Here is a 19,413-nt window from a genome sequence, read left to right on the forward strand (position 1 = left end):
TTACACAGAGATGGCGAAGCGGATTATTAGTGCAAGATTCCTGTCTCGAAGGGTAGTGTGAATGGGGCTTGTGTGTCTCTTTCTTGCCACTATTTTTCCTCAAAAACTAATCTATTGGTTCTTTTTGCTTTACTTAAAGGATAACTTTGGTCAATTTCAACTTGCAGCTTTATCGCTCAAGCTACCCTTGACTTGCCAGTACCAAAGACGCAAACACTTTTGGTGCAACCCTTACAGGGCTCCTTGAACGGAGAGTTAGCATTGACAGCTAACAGCATGGGATCTGAACTTTACATTGTGTTTTAAGCGTCTTAACATGCTCCAAATCTCACCCCAAAAATTATGCAGCATCAGCAGACAACTTACAACACAGCACTGTAGCGTGTATGACACAAAATGAATAATAAAAGTGGTTAAAAGAGTGTTTGTGCAAGCAGCTACATACCAGTTTGTTTACATCCATGTCTTTCGGTGGTCCATACTAGTCGATCCGTCGATTGAGAGCTTGCTTGTCTAGCTCTCAGTGCAAAGCAAATAGACTCATAAGAGGCCATTGCAAGGCTCATGGCTCATGACAGAAAAATGAAAATGCTGGAATACGTTACTGTCTGCAAAATTCAAGTTTCTGTCTCTGCCAGTGAGGAAGTAAGCGCACGCTTACTTCCTATATAATATAATGTGTTAGAGCATGCAGCGACTCAAACAACATGGAGGGAGGAGAGATGTGCGTTTTGTAGCTGGTAATACAGTTATTATTTTGAGTTACTAAAAAAATGTAAAACACAAATGCTTGATCAAGGGCCTGGCCCGAGGATAGTGGAGGGAAATATCGACCCAACACGGCCTGCGGTCAGGGTCAGGCTTGGGCTCGGCCAGACTCTCTTGAGAGAATTGAAACTCTAACAGGGATCAATTTGAGACGGCCGATGCGTGGAGGAAGGTCGCTCTAGTCGTTGGTTTGCCTGGTGAGCTTCTAAATGTGTAATATGTTTGTAAGAAAGGAGAGAAATTATTGCATACTTGCGTTGCAACGTAGCATGCTAGCATGCTATTTAATGACTTTATGAAGTAACTTTCCATCAAGTAACTTTCAGTGATCAACGATGTTGGTAAGTGGATGGGCTGTGCTACAGCAGTAGTGTGTGGTGGTGTTTAATGCAAGTGGCGTGCGGGCCCTTTAAATTTAGAAGCAAGGACGAACAGGGTGACAAAAGGGACTTAGGCGGAGTGGACAAGGTGGACAAGGCAGATTTTCCTCTTTGTGAGCTTTCGGTCTGAATGCACAGTAAGGGTTGCACCAAAAGTGTTCGCATCTTCTGTACTGGCAAGTCAAGGGTAGCTTGAGCGATAAAGCTGCATGTTGAAATCAACCAAAGTTATCCTTTAAGATGGCTGGTAGTGAGTTATAATTTCAGTGCAAAAAGATTGTCTACATCACCTTGGGACAGTCATAAAACATGGCACACAATAGACACTGTGCAGACAAAGTACTAGTCAGTGTACAGCAATCCAAGCTTCCCTTACCATCGAGAGAAAGTGTTCAAATTCCTGTTTCTTGTGTGAGTGCGTGAAGGCCCTGCCTCTTCTGACGTAATTCATATGGTCTCTTATTTTTCATTGGAAATGGTGAATTTCATAAGTCTGCAGATCTGTGGTTATGTGATTCAACATCATTGTCATTAATGTGCTGCTAGAACAGTATTCCCTCTAAACATGTGGTGGAATAACAAAATCATCTATCCACCAGATGTTGAACGAGCTGCAGGAATTTAAGTTCTAGCTCACAGTCAGAGTGTCAGTTTATTCCAAAGCTGTTAGATAAGGGTGACAACAGGTCTCTATGCAGACCAGTCAAGGAGCTGGCTTTGTGCACAGCGACAAACAGTGGTATCTGCATACATTTGGCCACATGGTTTACATGCCATGACATTTTATACAGCAGCAAATGAATTTCCCTTTTGGATAATAAATCTAAGTCTAAGACTCAGTGTACAGTGGATACACAGCCAGGTGGGTGCATAAGTGTGTGTACCTGAGTGAATTCCTGTGATGAAGCGGCCAAAGATGACCATCTCAGGTGAATTACAGATCCGGCTGAATCCCATGAGTGAACCAGCAATAAACACCAGCACTGTTGTGTTTACCACTGTGCCTTTCCTGAAAGTACACACACACACACACACACACACACACACACACACACAAATAAATACATATAAAACACATATGGTGTGTAGAGGTTTGTGAAACAGTAATGACAGAACAAGTATATGTCCGATAGTAGTAAGTAACCCCTCCCGTGATATGCACAAAGTCAGCGACACACACACAGTATATACTTGTAAATCAGGTTTAACCATGAAACGCTAACGTCTCACAAGCTTTGTCATAAAACTGTGATAAGCCATAAAACACTGCTGAAGACACTGATCAGCCTGTAAATGGGATTGTAAAGTCTACTAGTCTACCAGGTTGAGCTGACACAAAGGAGTTATGTTTCGTTCAAAAGGAAAAGCCCTGCTTCCTGAAAAAAGGCACAATAACAGCCATGGGCCGTTATAGACTGCACCATTTTCTCTCTTGTGTCAGAGAATTTGTTGTGGACCTCCAGGACTTTCTACATAGTTTCAGTCAAATCAAATCAGTGAAATTTAGAGATATTCTGTTAATATGCATTCATTTCACTGAGTTGTTACCCAGTCTATCTGCCAGTAAGCAACCTGAGCCAGTTAATATTGATGCAGATGTTAGCTAGCTACTATACACTAAGCAAACTAACATTAGCCCTTGGCTGCATTCATCTTTCCTTGAGTTGCAACCAGTCGTCCTGTCCCTACAGCTGAAAAACACCCCCCTCATAGCATGATGCTGCCACCACCATGTTTCACTGTTGGGATTGTATTGGGAAGGTGATGAGCAGTGCCTGGTTTTCTCCACACATAGGGTTAGGGTTAGGGTTAACGCCAAAAAGTTCAATCTTGGTCTCATCAGACCAGAGAATCTTATTTCTCATAATCTGGGAGTCCTTCATGTGTTTTTTGGCAAACTCAGTGCGGGCTTTTATATGTCTTGCACTGAGGAGCCACTCTGCCATGAAGCCCCGACTGGTGGAGGACTGCAGTGGAACTTTCCCCCATCTCCCTACTGCATCTCTGGAGCTCAGCCACAGTGATCTTTGGGTTCTTCTTTACCTCTCTCACCAAGGCTCTTCTCCCACGATTGCTCAGTTTGGCTGGATGGCCAAGTCCAGGAAGAGTTCTGGTCGTCACAAACTTCTTCCATTTAAGGATTATGAAGGTCACTGTGCTTTTAGGAACCTTGAGTGCCACAGAAATTCTTTTGTAACTTTGGCCAGATCTGTACCTTGCCACAATTCTGTCTCTGAGCTCCTTGGGCAGTTCCTTCAACCTCATGATTCTCATTTGCTCTGACATGCACTGTGAGCTGTAAGATCTTATATAGACAGGTGTGTGCCTTTCTTAATCAAGTCCAATCAGTTTAATTAAACACAGCTGGACTCCAATGAAGGAGCAGAACCATCTCAAGGAGGATCAGAAGAAATGGACAGCATGTGAGTTAAATATGAGTGTCACAGCAAAGGGTCTGAATACTTGTGGCCATGTGATATTTCAGTTTTTCTTTTTTAATGAATTTGCAAAAATTTCCACATTTCTGTTTTTTTCTGTCAAGATGGGGTGCTGAGTGTACATTAATGAGAAATAAAATGGACTTTTTTCATTTATGCAAATGGCTGCAATGAAACAAAGAGTAAAACATTTAAAGGGGTCTGAATACTTTCCGTACCCATTGTATGTAGTTGAGATCAAAATTTATGCTGAGGAGGAAGATGGTATGAGCCAGGGTGCCTACTTTTGTTTGGATGTTGTCACAAAACTTTACATGTATGTAGCTGAGAGTGAAAAAAAAAAGGTTGTAGGTGTGGTCTTCTAGCAACAGACACCATTCAAACTTTGAGCCAGTTACAAGACTTTGGTCTTGGTCAAGATTTTTTGGAGTCTTCTATAGTTTTGAAACTATCACACTTTTAGTTTTATGGGGGTTTTTTTTAGCTTCTGCTCTCCTGCTCTTATAATGGGTATGTATTCTGGTCATTAAGGTGAGTGAGAGCACCTTTTGTCTTGTTTGTCTTTTTGCTCTGTACTCTCCACAATTTTCAACTCTCATACACAAATAAAACAGAAACATGTAAGAAATCTCTTGTTTCAGCTGATGGACTGATTTCAGTAAAAGGACTTACACTTTTAACTGATCAGTTTTCAAGAGACAAGCACACCAATCAACTCCCTCATAAGCCCCAATGTTAATTTTTGAGCCCAAATTTCTGTACTGTATTTCTGTATTTCTTTTGACAGTACAACATAAAAAAATGTCTCTCTGTTTGACTACTTGTCCTCTCACTCATGCTGTTAAAATATACACATCAGCCATTTTCCTGCTTTCTTTAAGTGGACTTTTTTTCAGCTGTCATCAATGATACAGCAAATTCAAGCCCTATGGTGGCTTTGGACCAAATGCGATGCAAATTATTCACAAGACTAGATTACATACAAAGCATGTTAAAACTTTTTTTTTTTTCTTCCTGGTGTGTGAGTGTGTGCGAGCGCATACATCAGGTGTTCCCATTGGTAGCTGTACCGGATGCTGCTGAGTGTCTCTTAGGCTAGCACTGACAACTGGCCACTATCCACTTTCATGCTTGGATGGTCTAAGGAGGGTGACTGTGTAAGGTGTCAGGACAGAGCAGAGCCAATGCCTAAAAACAGCACTGAGGGCTGCCGAGGGGAAATATCTCCTGCTTAATGTCAAATTGTACCACAAAAAGAGTCTGATGAGGAATTGCACCTTTTTTCTTCAGAAAGTGATACTTAAAGAGCAACCTGTGGATTGGATTTCGGACATTAGTTTTAATGAAGATTATTTAAGAAGTGACGATTTTTCTTACAAGCACTAAGATCAAAGATTCTAGGAAAAAAACTATTGCTTTGAGCAATACCCTGATTTATTTAGTCATTTTTAAACTTGCATTGGATGACACAATGCACTTCCCACAGGGCACTATAGGGTGGCAGTTGAAATGACTCTGGAAAGTTGTTATATAACCCACGTTCCTCAGGTCAAACCTGAGCAGTTTATGTGTGTGGCAGGCGGTGCAGTTGGCATGGGGGGGTTGACTCAGCCAGCAATTGTGTCTACTGGCATCAGTATGAATGCCATGTCTCAGGCTCTACGATCAGAACATTGCATTGCAAAGAGAGAATCAATGTCATTCATTTTATCTGTCAGTTAACCAAATGTTGCGGCTGATCAGATTATATGTCAGTGCCTTAAAACTAGTTGGTGAAAGTTAAGTAAATATTTTTGTCATTGTATGTTAGTTAACCAACATTAACTGTTAAACGTATAATCAAATCTAGAATCCTCTCCCGAGCAATAAATGATAATAAATGTCTTACCTGCCGAAGCGAGTAACCAGCATGCCCACAATGAGGGAGCCCAGCAGACCTCCAATAGCGAAGACAGACACAGTGAGAGAGTACATCAGGGTCAGGGTCTCCCCACTGAGTCCTGTTCCATTACGACGCAGCGCTGTCTTGTTGTAGAAGTCCTTAATGTACTGAGGTGTCACGGAGAAAGAGTATTTCAGAATTGTTGATATACCAAAGTTTTGATGTCAGTTCAAAAGCTAAGGGGTCTGTCATGTCATACTTTTGTAGTGTTAAAAATAATCATAACTGTGTACCAACTTCCTCACTGTCAGGTGAAGTGGCTCTTTAACATTTAACATTACTCTCCTGTGCCTGACAGACGACAGTCACATATACACATCCTGTTTCAGCATTTAAATAACTAGAGCTGGCATTTTTATTGAAAGGACATACATGAAAGAATAAACTATAGAGGAACATGACATGATTATTTTGTGATATCTGTATCTACATTTTGTGATGCATTTTTACTTTGTAAAGCTTCAAAGCCTGTTCAGGTTTCAACTGCCACCATAACTGTGAGTACAGTTATCATGTTGACATTGTTATTCAGGTGTCTATTGGAAGATTACTGGAAAAGACCTGTTTATTTGTTAAAAAACAGAATGGCCATGTGACACTCATCTGCAGTAATACAACAGATTGACTGAGAGTAATCAAAACTCACCATCAGTTAATAGTTTCAGTTTGTTCTTGTCATGTAATAGCATCGATTCCGGTCACAGAATTTTCCATTAATTTGTTTTATACCATGTTCTGGGGGAATACTTGATTCTGATTGGCTGCAGGGTGTCAATTAACCCCTGATATATGGACACCTACTAAGTAGTTCCGGTCAAATTGTCTGTTCACCGATCTAAATCAATGCGCTAGCTGGCGTATCAAACCTGAATGTTATTTCCTTCAGTGTCTTATCCTCTGAACACCACAGGGTGGCGACTGTAACACACAAGCTGCAGAAAGTACACTTCCCCTCTAAATGTACTGGTATGTGAATAATCTCACATCCCGGTCACTGTTCAACTCTGCTTCAGGCTGCAGCCACAGTAACGTTAAACACGGCTGGTCATTTGTTAGTGAAAATCTTGCTATTGATTTGGGGACAATGACATGACTGGTTATTTAGCTAATCTTGTTAGCTAGCATACTGTCAAATTATATTTACTGTCTGCCAACCATATGCAATGTTGTTGACTTTGAATCTTGCTCGCATAGCGTTAGCTCTCTGGCTCATCGCTCAGCGGACTAGAATATCTCCCATTGCCAAGTAGTATCTATGGTCCGTCCTATTTACTGGAGGAGTGAACAACGTCTCTGTTGCATAAGAATCTTACGGGAGAGTAATGATTGTTCCAGGTATTAGTCAAACCCTCAGGTGTTGCCAGGGAAACTTAGTTGTGGCTTGTGAAAATTTTTTTATTTTGATTGTAAAATGAATGACAATGTAAATTAATGGTCCGAATTTCTTTTCTTTGGCGAGTGACCATGGTATAAGAAGGATTATGCCCTTCGAGGTGTCCATAAACAGGAGTTAATGGACTTCGCGGAGGCAACTGTCTGAGGCCATTATCTCCTGTTTATGGACACCTCGTCGGGCATTATCCCTTACATAAAGCATTGCTCGTTGTGGCAGCACTGTTGATATTTCTCCTTTCGCCTCTCATGTTGTGAAAGAATCTGTAACATAATAACCAGAGCACAGCAGGAAATATGTAGATCATTGGAATAAAAAAAGTTATATTATATTATTATGTTATATGTTCTGTAAGTTCAAAATGTTTGTCTGGCGAAAGAAGTGCATGTTTGGAAGCCTAAACATACTCCAAAATGCACCAAAGTCTGCACACACATCACATCTGGTGAAAAACTATGATTCAACATAATTGAGTGTGGGTGTGTCTAGGGGACTCCATATTACCCCCTAATGCCGGGTTATGTGACCAAAAACTCTCTTTGATCGTCATTAAATTTGCAGAACTCATCAATATAGCCATGAATTAACTTTGAATTTTTTGCCCCAACAGGAAGTCGGCCATTTTGAATAGCTTGCACCGATTTAAATTTTTCAGACACTGTTTAGAGGACTTTAAGATATTTACAGACTAACAAAATTTGGCAGGTAGGTTTAAACTCATGAGTACTTTAATTTGATACCACAACTGCCCTGAGGTATGGCAGAACTCTTCAGTAGCACCCCCTAATTGCTTTTCACATTTTATACAAACAGACAAACTCATACATTTGCCAAAGTTTGCACATTCATCACGACTCACAGACATTTATATCTGCTATGGTCTGGGCCTTTTCAGTTACAAGATGGCTCCACAGCGCCCCCAGGAAGATTTCAAGCACAATATTTGGTATGCATTTGTATCATGAACAGACACAAAAAAAACCTGTTGGACCCATACCCTCAGTCTAACAGGAAGTATGCCATTTTGACAGTTGGGATTTTGCCGCCAGTTGGCACAATTTTCTTGCATAGTACTTTTCGTGCTTTTTCTTATTTATCACATGTGCCTTGCAAAAGTGCTTGACTTTGTATATTTCAGTTTTATATATTTATTTTAACATTGTTTGCATTCTGTAGACAGCAAAGGAAGAATTTCATTGTAAAGAGAATCATTTTTTCCTTGGAATGGAATAGAATAGAATAGAAGTCTTTATTGTAATTTAATCAACAAATAAAAAAGCAATACATAGAACAATAGTAATAAGAATAAATTATATATAAATAAGGTGCTAAAGGGAGGTAGGAGGAGGTAGATTGGATTTGTAGTAGTGTCTCCCGGAGGGCAACAGATCAAACAGGGGGTAGGCAGGGTGTGAGGGGTCTTCTGTGATGGCCTTAATTCTCCTGAGGCAGCAGGCTGTGGCGATGTGTTCCATGCTGGTGAGAGGGCAGCCGATGATCTTTTGGGCAGTGTTTATGACCCAATGCACCGCCTTCCTGTCCTTAGCTGTTGAGCCTGCATACCACACACCCAGACAGTGCATCAGTACGCTCTCCACAGAGGAGTGATAGAAGGCCAGCAGCAGCTCTGTGTCCAGTTTGTTTTTCCTGAGGACACGCAGGAAGTGTTGTCGCTGCTGAGCTTTCTTAACCAGGGCCCTGATGTTGTAGGTCCAGGAGTGGTCTGCGGAGATGTGGGTGCACAGAAACCTGAAGGTGGTGACAATGGTGACACCATTGCGACAGTTCCTTCACCTCGGCCCTGTATGCTGTCTCGTCCTCGCCTTGGATGAGTCCAACCACTGTGGTGTCATCTGCATATTTAATAAGAGAACAGTCGTAGGTGTACAGTGCATACAGTAGAGAGAACGCAGCTTTGAGGGGAACCAGTGCTGAGTGTGAGTGCAGTGGAGTGGTGGGGGACGAGTCTCACAGACTGTGGGCGACTTAACAGGAAGTTTCTGATCCAATTGCAGGTGGGGAGGGGGATCTGTAGTTCCAGAATGTTGGTGATGAGAATGTCTGGAATAATGGTGTTAAATGCTGAGCTGTAGTCCACGAAGAGCATCCTCACATAGCTCTTCTTGTTCTCCTGGTGGCTCAGTGCTGTATGGAGTGAGAGGGCGATGGCGTCCTCTGTATAATGGTTTGCCCTATAAGCAAACTGGTGGGGGTCGAGGGAGGGAGAGAGACAGTCTCTGATGTGTTGGGAAACTGATCACTCCAAGCACTTCATGATTACAGATGTCAGAGTGATAGGTCTGTAATCATTAAGGCTGTCTATGGCAGTTTTTTTGGGGATGGGGACAATGATAGAGGCCTTCAGACATTACTGTGAATATGACAATAAACACTTTGAATTTGAAATAATAATTATAGTGCTTGTAGATGATCTAACAAAGGGGAAAGATCTTGGTTTATTTATGATGTTTTAGCTAAAACAGGAGTTGAACAGGCCAAGCCCGCCCACCTGTGAGATACATCACTCAATGGTTTGAATGTGTGATGGTCACATGACATGGACACAGGCAGTAGAAAAGTATTGGCCAGAAAAATACTAGACATCTCTCAATTTAGGAGTTATTGTGAAACTACTACATTTTGCCCCGTGGACCAATGTAGCCATTGTACATTTTCATTTGAGACTGGGTTGTGCTCAGAGTTGCTCTGAGAAGTTTTCTTAATCGCTTCTGCGCCAGGACTGGCTAGGAATGTGTAGGCTAAATAAGGAGCTCTCAGAGAGAATTCTTATACTGTGTTATTGTGAATATGACCACAGGTGGAAAAACCCCTTGCCTTAAAGCCGAAAATGTGATGACTTTGGGTCGAAAGTCCAGAACTCTCAATGTACCCACATCCCCAATGACAGACGTCTGGCAGGGGTGAGAAAAAATAACGTAGAGATCCTCCGCCCTGTTGGAGTAGCAAAGTGCAAAGAGCACTGTCTGTCATGTCTCCTGTTTGTTTTGTTCTTGTTTCTGGTTTTTGGTTTCTTGTATTTGATTTTCATCCTTGTATCTTGTCTTGTGTTATGTTTTGCTTTTTCCATGTCTTGTGTCTCGTTTTGCTTTCTCCATGTCTTGTGTCTCTTGTTTTCATCTTCCATGCCCTCATGTGTCCTTTAAGTTCTCCCCTCTGGCTCCCTCTGTCTGTTGTCTTGTTCCCTCCTGGTCTGTTCCTCTGTGCTCCTCCCCCTCATTATCACACCTGGTTTCCTTCCTCCTCTCTCCTCACCTGTGCCTCGTCATGTCGTTAGTGTGTGTGTATTTAGTCTCTGTGTTTCCTTCACTCCTCGCCCAGTCATTGGATTCTGTCTTGTGGATTTTGTCTTTTGTTTGCTGGATTCTGTCTTGTGGATTTTGTCTTTTGTTTGCTGGATTCTGTCTTGTGGATTTTGTCTTGTGCTTGCTCCATGCTCCATGCTCCATGCTCCATGTCCGTTTGGTATGTTTTTGGTTTTGAGTTTTCTATGATTGAGTTGGACTTTGATTTTTTTGATTTGTACTTTGTCTAGTTGTTTTCGTTGCTACTTTGTTTGGTTTTGTTTGCTACTTTGCCTTTTGCCCTTTTGTCTGCTTTCGGATTTTGTATTCAGCTTTAATAAAAGCTCGCCCTTTGTTCTCATTATCTTGCCTCCTTTAACTGCTTTTGGGTCCACCTCCCTTTCCATAGTTTTCCCTTTTACCCCAACCTGACACTGTCCAGGAGGGCAAACCACCCAACTGTGTCTTCTCTGAGAAGTAAAAAAGCACTCCTGAGAGATACTCAAAAAAATGTATGGAGATCGTTTTGGGGAACTGGGTGACACGGATTAGTACATAGTCTTTCATAACATTGCATTACAAGTAGATTACCTATTTATACAGTAGATAAAGTCATCATAGCCAGTTGCAGTTACTGTCTCAAACCCTGAGGCTCGAATCTTGTCAAACAAACCAGCTAAGACACTGATACCTTCTTGAAGCAGCGCCTTAGAGTCCACCACAGGGCTCCATGTCAATTTCACAGAGCAACTGCATTCATAGTACATGAAGCCGAGCAGAATATGACTGAATTCAATGTCTTAGTGATAAATGATCAGAGATTTGGGCTGCAGCAATATGAAGTTACAGTCTCAACACACTTTTTAAACCATGCTCATGGGCTAGAGAGCAGCCGAAAAGGGAGGTAGCGGTTTTTAAACCCCTCTTAGACACACATTTTCTGTGGAGGTAAGGTAGAAAAGCAGTCCCATATGGCAATCACAGAACAGACTGCAAAATGACTGCCTTTAGCCAACTCCTCATAACCTTCGACTTGTTTTTTGGCCCATACTGTGGTAATTTGATCAGAAAATCTATTTAGGTGAATCTACTAGGGGTTCACTGGGCACTACCTGACAGGTCAACAAAATAAGCAAAAAATGTCAGTATAACTTGAATCATATGTCAGTGGTTTAAACCCCTTAACAAATGCACTTAATGATCAAAAATCAAATTGAATCTAGAACTCTTTTGGAATCTTTTGGAGTGTGTGTGTGTGTGTGTGTGTGTGTGTGTGTGTGTGTGTGTGTGTGTGTGTGTGTGTGTGTGTGTGTGTGTGTGTGTGTGTGTGTGTGTGTGTGTGTGTGTGTGTGTGTGTGTGTGTGTGTGTGTGTGTGTGTGTGTGTCCGCACGCGCGAGTGCTTGCGTGTCTTACCACAGCAGGCGAATTGACTACAGCCAGATTATAGCCATAAAGCATGGAGCTCCCAAAGGAGGTCAGGAATGCAACTGCCAACAAAGAGCCAGTCAGCTGCTGCAGACAAAGGGTGAGACATGTGTATTAGGAAGTGCAAAATACTGAATAAATGTTTCATACAGAGAACAGTAGAGAAGTAGATCCTTGTGAGCATTTTAAATAAGAAGACTTATGTGAAAACTGGTATCTTTCCATTTTTTATTGGAAAGCTAACATTTCTCTGAACCAAGCCCTCTAAAATAAATGTTTATTTTGCTGAAAGTCATATTCATTTGCGCTTAAGTCTTTTGCCATGATGTCCAAACAACAGTGCCCACTCTTTTTGATATACAGAAGTCTAAGTGTATGTCAGGCTGTTTTAGTGAAGGAAATCACATATGGTAAATGGACTTCTATAGCACTCTTTCCAGTCTTAAAGTGCTTTACAACACTTGTAACATTCACCCACTCATATACACAGATGACACAGGTTGCCATGCAAGGTGCCAACCTTTGGGGTTCAGTATCTTGCTCAAGGATACTTCAGCATGACTACTTTCATTTCTCGACAGACCGAGCATGAAGTGGGCATGACTGCCTGTTTCAGAAAGTTACAAAAATTGTTAGATGGAGTCCCCATGACTCCAACACCAGAAAGGGGGGTTCTGATTGGTTTGGAGCACACTGAAACCCTTACATTGGGTTCTCTGATAAAATATCTCAGTGCTACTTTTCAGCTACCATGCTTGTCTAAACCTAGTCTAAAAAAAACTGGCATTTTTGTTGCCATTTTCCCATTCCTTACTGCAACCAAACCAAAGGGCATGGCTGGCCAAATCCGCAGGAGCTGATAGACAAAGACATAAACCTTTTCCCCACAGTGTGACCAGTATATGGTTATGAAGAAATATCCAGCTAAACTTTAAAAAGTCATGTAAAGCTTTTTGGAATTGGAAGACTGGGGCACTAAAAGCTAGCGAGGTGATGCTGGGGAGAGAAAGATTGCACCAAATATTGGAATATAAAACTAATGACATAGGCTAATGACATGAAACCAAAGTCACTAAAAGGGTCGGAAATTATTATTTTTTTATATTATCGTTGATGAAGGTTCTCAGTAAACCAGGTCATGGTAAATCTAAGGGAATAGTGGTGAGCCTATGTTGCAATGCTTTTGCGGAATCTTAGTTAAGTTGCTCCAGTTTTTGCTGTCATTATGTGTTTAAAAGCTTCAACATTTTAATTAACATCTGAATATGACGACAAGGTTTAAATACTATAAAATCCTAGAATATGTTTTTTTAAATTAAGGTGAAAAACCCATCCCTGAAATCATGGCTAAGAACTACTATGGCACAAGTGAGGATGAACAATGTTGCTGTGTGTTAGGGCTGCACAATATTGGAAAAAACTGACATTGCGATTTTTTTTTTTAACCTTGCGATATGAAAAAATACAGGATTTTCATCAGATGACCTGAATAGCACATTATGTTATGCTGCACTGCTGCTATCTTGTGGACAATTAACCTGCACTGATCTTACCTCTTTTTGTTATACTGGCTGTGTGGTACCAACATAAATGGTCAAACAAATGAGTTGTTACCTCTCGCTGTGGCAACAGATGCAAGGCACTGTTGACACAGAATACGTTTGATCAATATCATCCTTCGTGTAGCCGAAATATGCCAGCAGTTAATTTCTGTTACAGAGAGGCATAGACATGTGTTTGGCTTCTTCAAATAGAGTAAGGCAGTAGATACTGAGCTGTTTGCTTGGGATGTGGACAGTATTCATTTTCTATTTGTATTGTTTTTAATTGTATGTTTAAACCTAGATGTGAGTTCAAATGTAAAGATCATTGGTTTGAAAAGGCAACAGTACCTTCCTTAAAATGTGTTCTTCAAGGTCCCATAATTCCATTCAGCTGACAAGTTCTTGTTTTGTGTTTACAGTACTTGTTATTGTTGAAGTTTGCACTATGAAGTCTCTGTTAAACTGCCTTCTGGATCGTCATAGCCCTTTAAAAAATTCTATTAAAAAAATATATATTTTTTTGTATTATTTTACAATTCTGGGTTGTGACAGTGGTAATGTACCTTGCTCACCTCTCTCTCCCTCTCTGCACTTCTTCTTCCAGCAGACACCTGGAAACCTCCTGGCAGGGCACGCTTTGCAAATGCTTTGCATTTCAATATCTGGGATATCCTCTCTTCCCAACAGTATCAAAACCAAACCAGTGTCCTTAGTGTAAACCTATTTATTAATAGCCGTGCTAGTACATGATTTGGGCTAAGTGCTAATGTCAGCATGCTAAAAACGTTAAAAAAAAAAAGAAAAGAAAAGAAAAAAAAAGACAATGCTAACTTCTTGATATTCATCAGTCATATGCTTAGCAACTTAGTTTAGCATGCAAACAAATTAGAGAAACACAAAGTACAGCTTTGCAAGTTGCAAGTTTTGCAAGTATATAATCATCAGTCAAAGTACTGGATAAACTGAAGTTGGTGGTAGATCAAAAGTCAGGGATACAAGATACAAGAGACCATAAATGTGTGTAGCAATTTCAATGCAATATTACATTTATGCCCACAGTAGCTGACAGATCCACAGACTTACATCACAATTCCTAAAGCCATGCCAGGCTAAAACAAGAAACTAAACAGCAACCTCAACTGATAAAATCACATGCTTTCTTAACCCGTTCATCTGCAATAAACTCCTCCCTCAAATGGTCTGCTGTCACGCTGTTATTTGTCATGAATTTTTACAGCATACACCATTTTGACTCATCCAGTATGCTGCTTTTAAGTTGTATCTATGGAGATCTTCAGAATAGATTATAGCACAACAATGTGCTGTAAACATTCAGATGAACCAGTATACCACTGTATCTGTTGGGTATTTAGCTTGGTCATGATTATAACAATTTCAAGCAGCCTGAGCTTGAAACACATAGAACTATCTATATATCTATCTAACCCTGAACCCTGGTCCAAAGAATAGAGATCAGAAAGATCACTCACTCAATACCAACAGATTAATTCAGCTTCAACAACAATATTGGAGAATGTTTCCTCATATTTTTTGGTTAAATCAAAAGTAGCAGCTTTCACTGTATAGGTTTCGTTAATCATTTCACTAAAAGTTTGGTAACCCACTTCAAACAAATCAGAAGATATTTAGTGCAGCCACTAATATACTTTGTCCCTAGTACTGACCTATAATTTTGAAATGTCAGATGACAGCCCTGACTCTGGATCTGACCTGATTTTAAGCAGTCAGGCTGAACTTACCGATGTGCTTTTCCCCACAGGTGGTATTAAAACCTCCTCAGCCATTTATGATTTCTGTCAGCCAGTCTAACAGCAAAAAAGCAGCAGGGTTTCTCTCTACACAGCTGAGGATGTCATTGCTGTAGTAGCAGGCGTGGTCACACAGGGTCCAGGGAATAGTAGATCCTGTTATAGTAGTCAAGTTCTTGTGCAGCTTCCAGACATATCCTCCACCGAGCAGCAGTACACGAGCTCCTGAACAAGCCCATACAGTGTAATCACATGACGGAGTGCAGCGTGACAGACTGAGAGAAAAGACTGCTGGAAGCAATTAACTCTAAATGAATTTACAAAACGAAGAGACAGAGGAGAGAGGGGATAAGCAGGGAGGATAGAAGAGGAGGAAACAAGACGAGAGAGGAGAGACTGTTGTGAGAGGAGAAAAGAACAGTAAAAGGATAGGCAGGTTAGTGAACAAAAATGGAGGAGACTGAGGATTAAGGAAGCAAGAGAAGAAAGAAAGGAAAAGCATGAGGGGAGTGTAAAGAAAGAAAGGCAGAAAGAAAGAAAGGCAGAAAGAAAGAAATGAAGAAAGAAAGAAGACCAAGAGGAGATGACAATATTAAAGGAGAAGAGAGTCAAATAAGCAAGACCTAGAAGTAGAGGAAATTAGGAGATGAGAGGGGAAATGGAGTGCTGTGTAGTATTGTAGATTAAACCAGAAGTTAGCATCACTCTGGTTCCCACAACAAAAAGCCTAGGGGATATTTGAATTTGATTTTAGATTTTTGAGCGCTGTGGCAAACCCAAGCTTATGATGACACATTTTGTTCAGCAAGAGAATCTTCACAGTTGTTCGCTACTTATGTGATTTTTCACATAAATCAAATGACTAGAAGTAAAAAGCTAATATTTGACTAGAATTAGACAACATTTTGATTTCATGACTTAAATGTCACCACCGCATCTTAATACCAGATTACTATACATGTTTTATTTTTTTTCTTAATTGATCAATCTAAAAGTTGTTAACTCATGGGGGTGGGAAGCATAAAATGTGGGTGGGACAATTTTATCGGATATTTTAGGGGGTTCTCCACTAGAATTTTTGTGAATTTGTATTCACTGTATTTGAGATATTATGCAGTCTAAATAAAAACAGCAGCGAGCTGAACTGCAAGACACTAAAATAAAAGCTCTTGACAACTGAAATGTCCACAAAATGTTTTTATGAATGCAGTATATTACTTATTTTATTTCATTCCAATCAAATGATATTTCAATTAAAAAGTAAACACTGGGGGGCGGTCACGTGATCTGGATCAAGATGGATGCTTGAGACCTTTCTCTGTTCCAGGCCTGTACTGAATCTCTAGAATCCATTCATTAAAATGATTTGTTCAAAACATTTGTTCAGTGCCCAACTCCCTGAACTGATAAACAGTCAAACGATCCGTCATTCAGTTCATGATTCAGCCCTGAGGTTCACGTTCACTTACCAAGGGACGGTGCATTTACGTACTATAGTACACAATCATACCCAGGAGATGCAGCGCTGCTTTGAGTGGTATATATGCATTAAAATTATTATACGGTGAAAGTGTCCTCTGTGCACAGTAAAATCACTTAACATGATGATACACAGATATTAGCAACACAGTGCTAATTTTAGCAGTACGGTTACTGAAAGCAACTCCTCTGCCCTGAGTGAGTGAGTGACACAGCGCCACTTTCAGTACAGTACGTGAATGAGAATCTCGTCCTCAGCGACACGAATCATGAGTGAGTGACAGTGAGAACATGATTCACGTCCTCAGCAGATCGTTCAATGAACGAACTGAGTGATGTGAATCACGTTCACGAACGTGAGTGACGGCGTAAAAGTGATTTGCATCCTCAGTAGTGTTACCGGGGTTCAGTGTTCCCTCCGGTGTCCCCTGTCAGTCTAAACCCCCGGACAGTTTATAATCATGTGGATGCTGTTATAATGTGTAGCGATTGAGATACTGACCCACCAAACATCCTGGAAAGTGACAAAGTTACGTTTTTCGCTCTAAATTACATAATTACATGATCGTCATCAGTAAACTGGATGCTGTCTGACTCACTCGTGAGGACAGAGGCTGATATCTGGGGGAAAGTTCACCAAAGTCTCGGTCTGGATGGCTGATTTATTTTCATCACAAACACTCGATGAGTTAACGTTTTTTGCCGGTGATCAACGCTGTTTTTAGGGCAGAAATGTGAGGAAGAGTCAGTAGGACAGTCGGGAAGACTGACAGGAGGACAGACGCTTCTCCATGAACCTAACAGTCGGCCAGCCATGTGTGTGTGTGTGTGTGTGTGTGTGTGTGTGTGTATCTGTGTGTGAAAACAAAAGAAGGAATACATAAAAATACAAACAAAAAAGTAAATAGAAAAAAGAATAATGAATAATGAATAATAACATGAGGTGTGTGTGTGTGTGTGGGTGTGTTTGTGTGTGTGTGTGTGTGTGTCTGTGTGCGTGTGTGTGTGTGTGTGTGTGTCGCTGTTACCAAATGACATTGGCCTATGAGGGGAGAAGGGTACAACATAGCAAATGCAAGACAAGTACACAGATAGAAATTGGATTACTAAAAAGAGACTTAAGTACAATTTTCATTGACTAAAACTAGACTAAAATGTAATCAGTTTTCATCGACTAAAACTAGACAAAAATAGTCATGACTAATTCTGTCTAAAATAAGACTAAAATGCTCAGACTTTTAGTCGACTGAAACTTGACTAGACTAAAAAGAGTATAAACGTGACTAAAACTAATAAAAACTAAAATGACAGTTTTACACAAAGATTAGACTAAAACTAAAATTAAAACAGGCTGCCAAAAACAGCACTAGTCCTCAGCAGGTCATTTAATGAACTAACTGCTTGCTCATGATTAGCGTCGCTGAGAATCTGTCATGACTCCTGTTTGTGTTGTTCCTTGTTTTTCGTTTCTGGTTTTTGGGTTTTGATTCATGTCTTTTTTTTGTCTTGTGTTCTGTGTTTTGTTTTTCCATGTCTTGTGTCTCATGTCTTGATTTTTCCATGCCCTCATGTGTCAAGTTTCTCCTATGTTCTTCCCTCTGGCTCCCTCTGTCTGTTGTCTTGTTCCCTCCTGGTCTGTTCCTCTGTGCTCCTCCCCCTCGTTATCTCACCTGGCTTCCTTCCTCCTCTCTCCTCACCTGTTCCTCGTCATGTCATTAGTGTCTGAGTATTTAGTCTCTGGTTTCCCCTCACTCCTTGTCCAGTCATTGTATTCTGTTTGCTGTTTTCTGTTAGCTGTTCCTTGCTCCTGTTCCTTGCTCCTGTTCCTTGCTCCATGTTCCATGCTCCTGTCCATGTCCCTGTTCCTGCCCTGGTTTGGTATGTTTTGGTTTCAAGATTTTCATGTTTGATTTGTACTTTGCCTTTTTCTTTTGCACTTTGACGAACTGCTTTATTTTGCTACTTTGTTTGGATGTTATGTTGTTACTTTGCCTCGTTGTTTTTGTTTTGCCTTCTTGTGTTTTTTTGTAACAGCTATAATTAAAGCTCGCCTTTTGTTCATCCCCATCTCTGCCTCAAGTGTACTGCGTTTTAGGTCCACATTTTCCCTTCCATAGTTTTCCCCTAAACCCCAACGTGACAGAATGACTGGACCAGAAATGGACCAACCAGACAGTGTTGTAATTTGAAGGCTGGGGATCAAACTGATGGAGATTCTGAGTGGCCCGGCTGACACCGGGGAGAAGCTAAAGGCCATAGCGGACTATGACCAAGAACTATTTATTAGGCCTTGGATGAAGGAACTCCCTTGGATCGCTCAGATGATAGCGGTGCTAGATAACCTCAGAAAGGCCTTGGAAGCGGCAGCCACAGCCACAGCCACAGCCACAGCCGAACTCCCAGCCCAGGCCGCAGTCACAGCCGCAGCCACAGCCGAGCTTCCAGCCCAGGCCACAGCCGCAGCCACAGCCGAGCTTCCAGCCCAGGCCACAGCCGCAGCCACAGCCGAGCTTCCAGCCCAGGCCTCAGCCACAGCTAAACTTCCAGCCCAGGCCTCAGCCACGGCTGAGCTTCCAGCCCAGGCCACAGCCTCAGCCACAGCCGAGCTTCCAGTCCAGGCCGCAGCTTCAGCCACAGCCGAGCTCTCAGCCCAGGCCTCAGCCTCAGCCACAGCCGAGCTCTCAGCCCAGGCCTCAGCCTCAGCCACAGCCGAGCTCTCAGCCCAGGCCTCAGCCTCAGCCACAGCCGAGCTCCCAGTCCAGGCCTCAGTCTCAACCCCGTCGACATCTGCCAGTGGCCCCCAGTCGGCGTTCCGGTCGACATCTGCCAGTGGCCCCCAGTCGGCGTTCCGGTCGACACCTGCCAGTGGCCCCCAGTCGGCGTTCCGGTCGACACCTGCCAGTGGCCCCCAGACAGCGGTCCGGTCGACGCCTGCCAGTGGTCTTCAGTCGGCGGTCCAGACGAGGCCTGTT

General features: G+C 41.7%; 1 protein-coding gene across 8 annotated transcripts in view; it reads right to left on the bottom strand.

Moving 5' to 3' along the window:
- slc2a15a (solute carrier family 2 member 15a) overlaps positions 1-19,413 on the bottom strand; it is a 90,005-nt gene that overhangs the window by 47,227 nt on the left and 23,365 nt on the right. For 6 of the 8 annotated variants that reach the window (XM_037124540.1, XM_037124537.1, XM_037124533.1 and 3 more), the window contains 3 exons: positions 11,638-11,736; positions 5,475-5,635; positions 2,033-2,157 (listed from right to left, as the gene is read on the bottom strand). In XM_037124540.1, the coding sequence (XP_036980435.1) occupies positions 2,033-2,157; positions 5,475-5,635; positions 11,638-11,682 (331 nt within the window). In that variant the 5' untranslated portion in view covers positions 11,683-11,736. Of the gene's footprint in view, positions 1-2,032; positions 2,158-5,474; positions 5,636-11,637; positions 11,737-14,953; positions 15,146-19,413 lie in introns of those variants that run through there. The other 2 variants (XM_037124532.1, XM_037124539.1) reach the window with 2 other exon arrangements.

Source organism: Acanthopagrus latus, chromosome 15 (genome assembly GCF_904848185.1).
Source record: "Acanthopagrus latus isolate v.2019 chromosome 15, fAcaLat1.1, whole genome shotgun sequence".
Lineage (NCBI taxonomy): Eukaryota > Metazoa > Chordata > Actinopteri > Spariformes > Sparidae > Acanthopagrus > Acanthopagrus latus.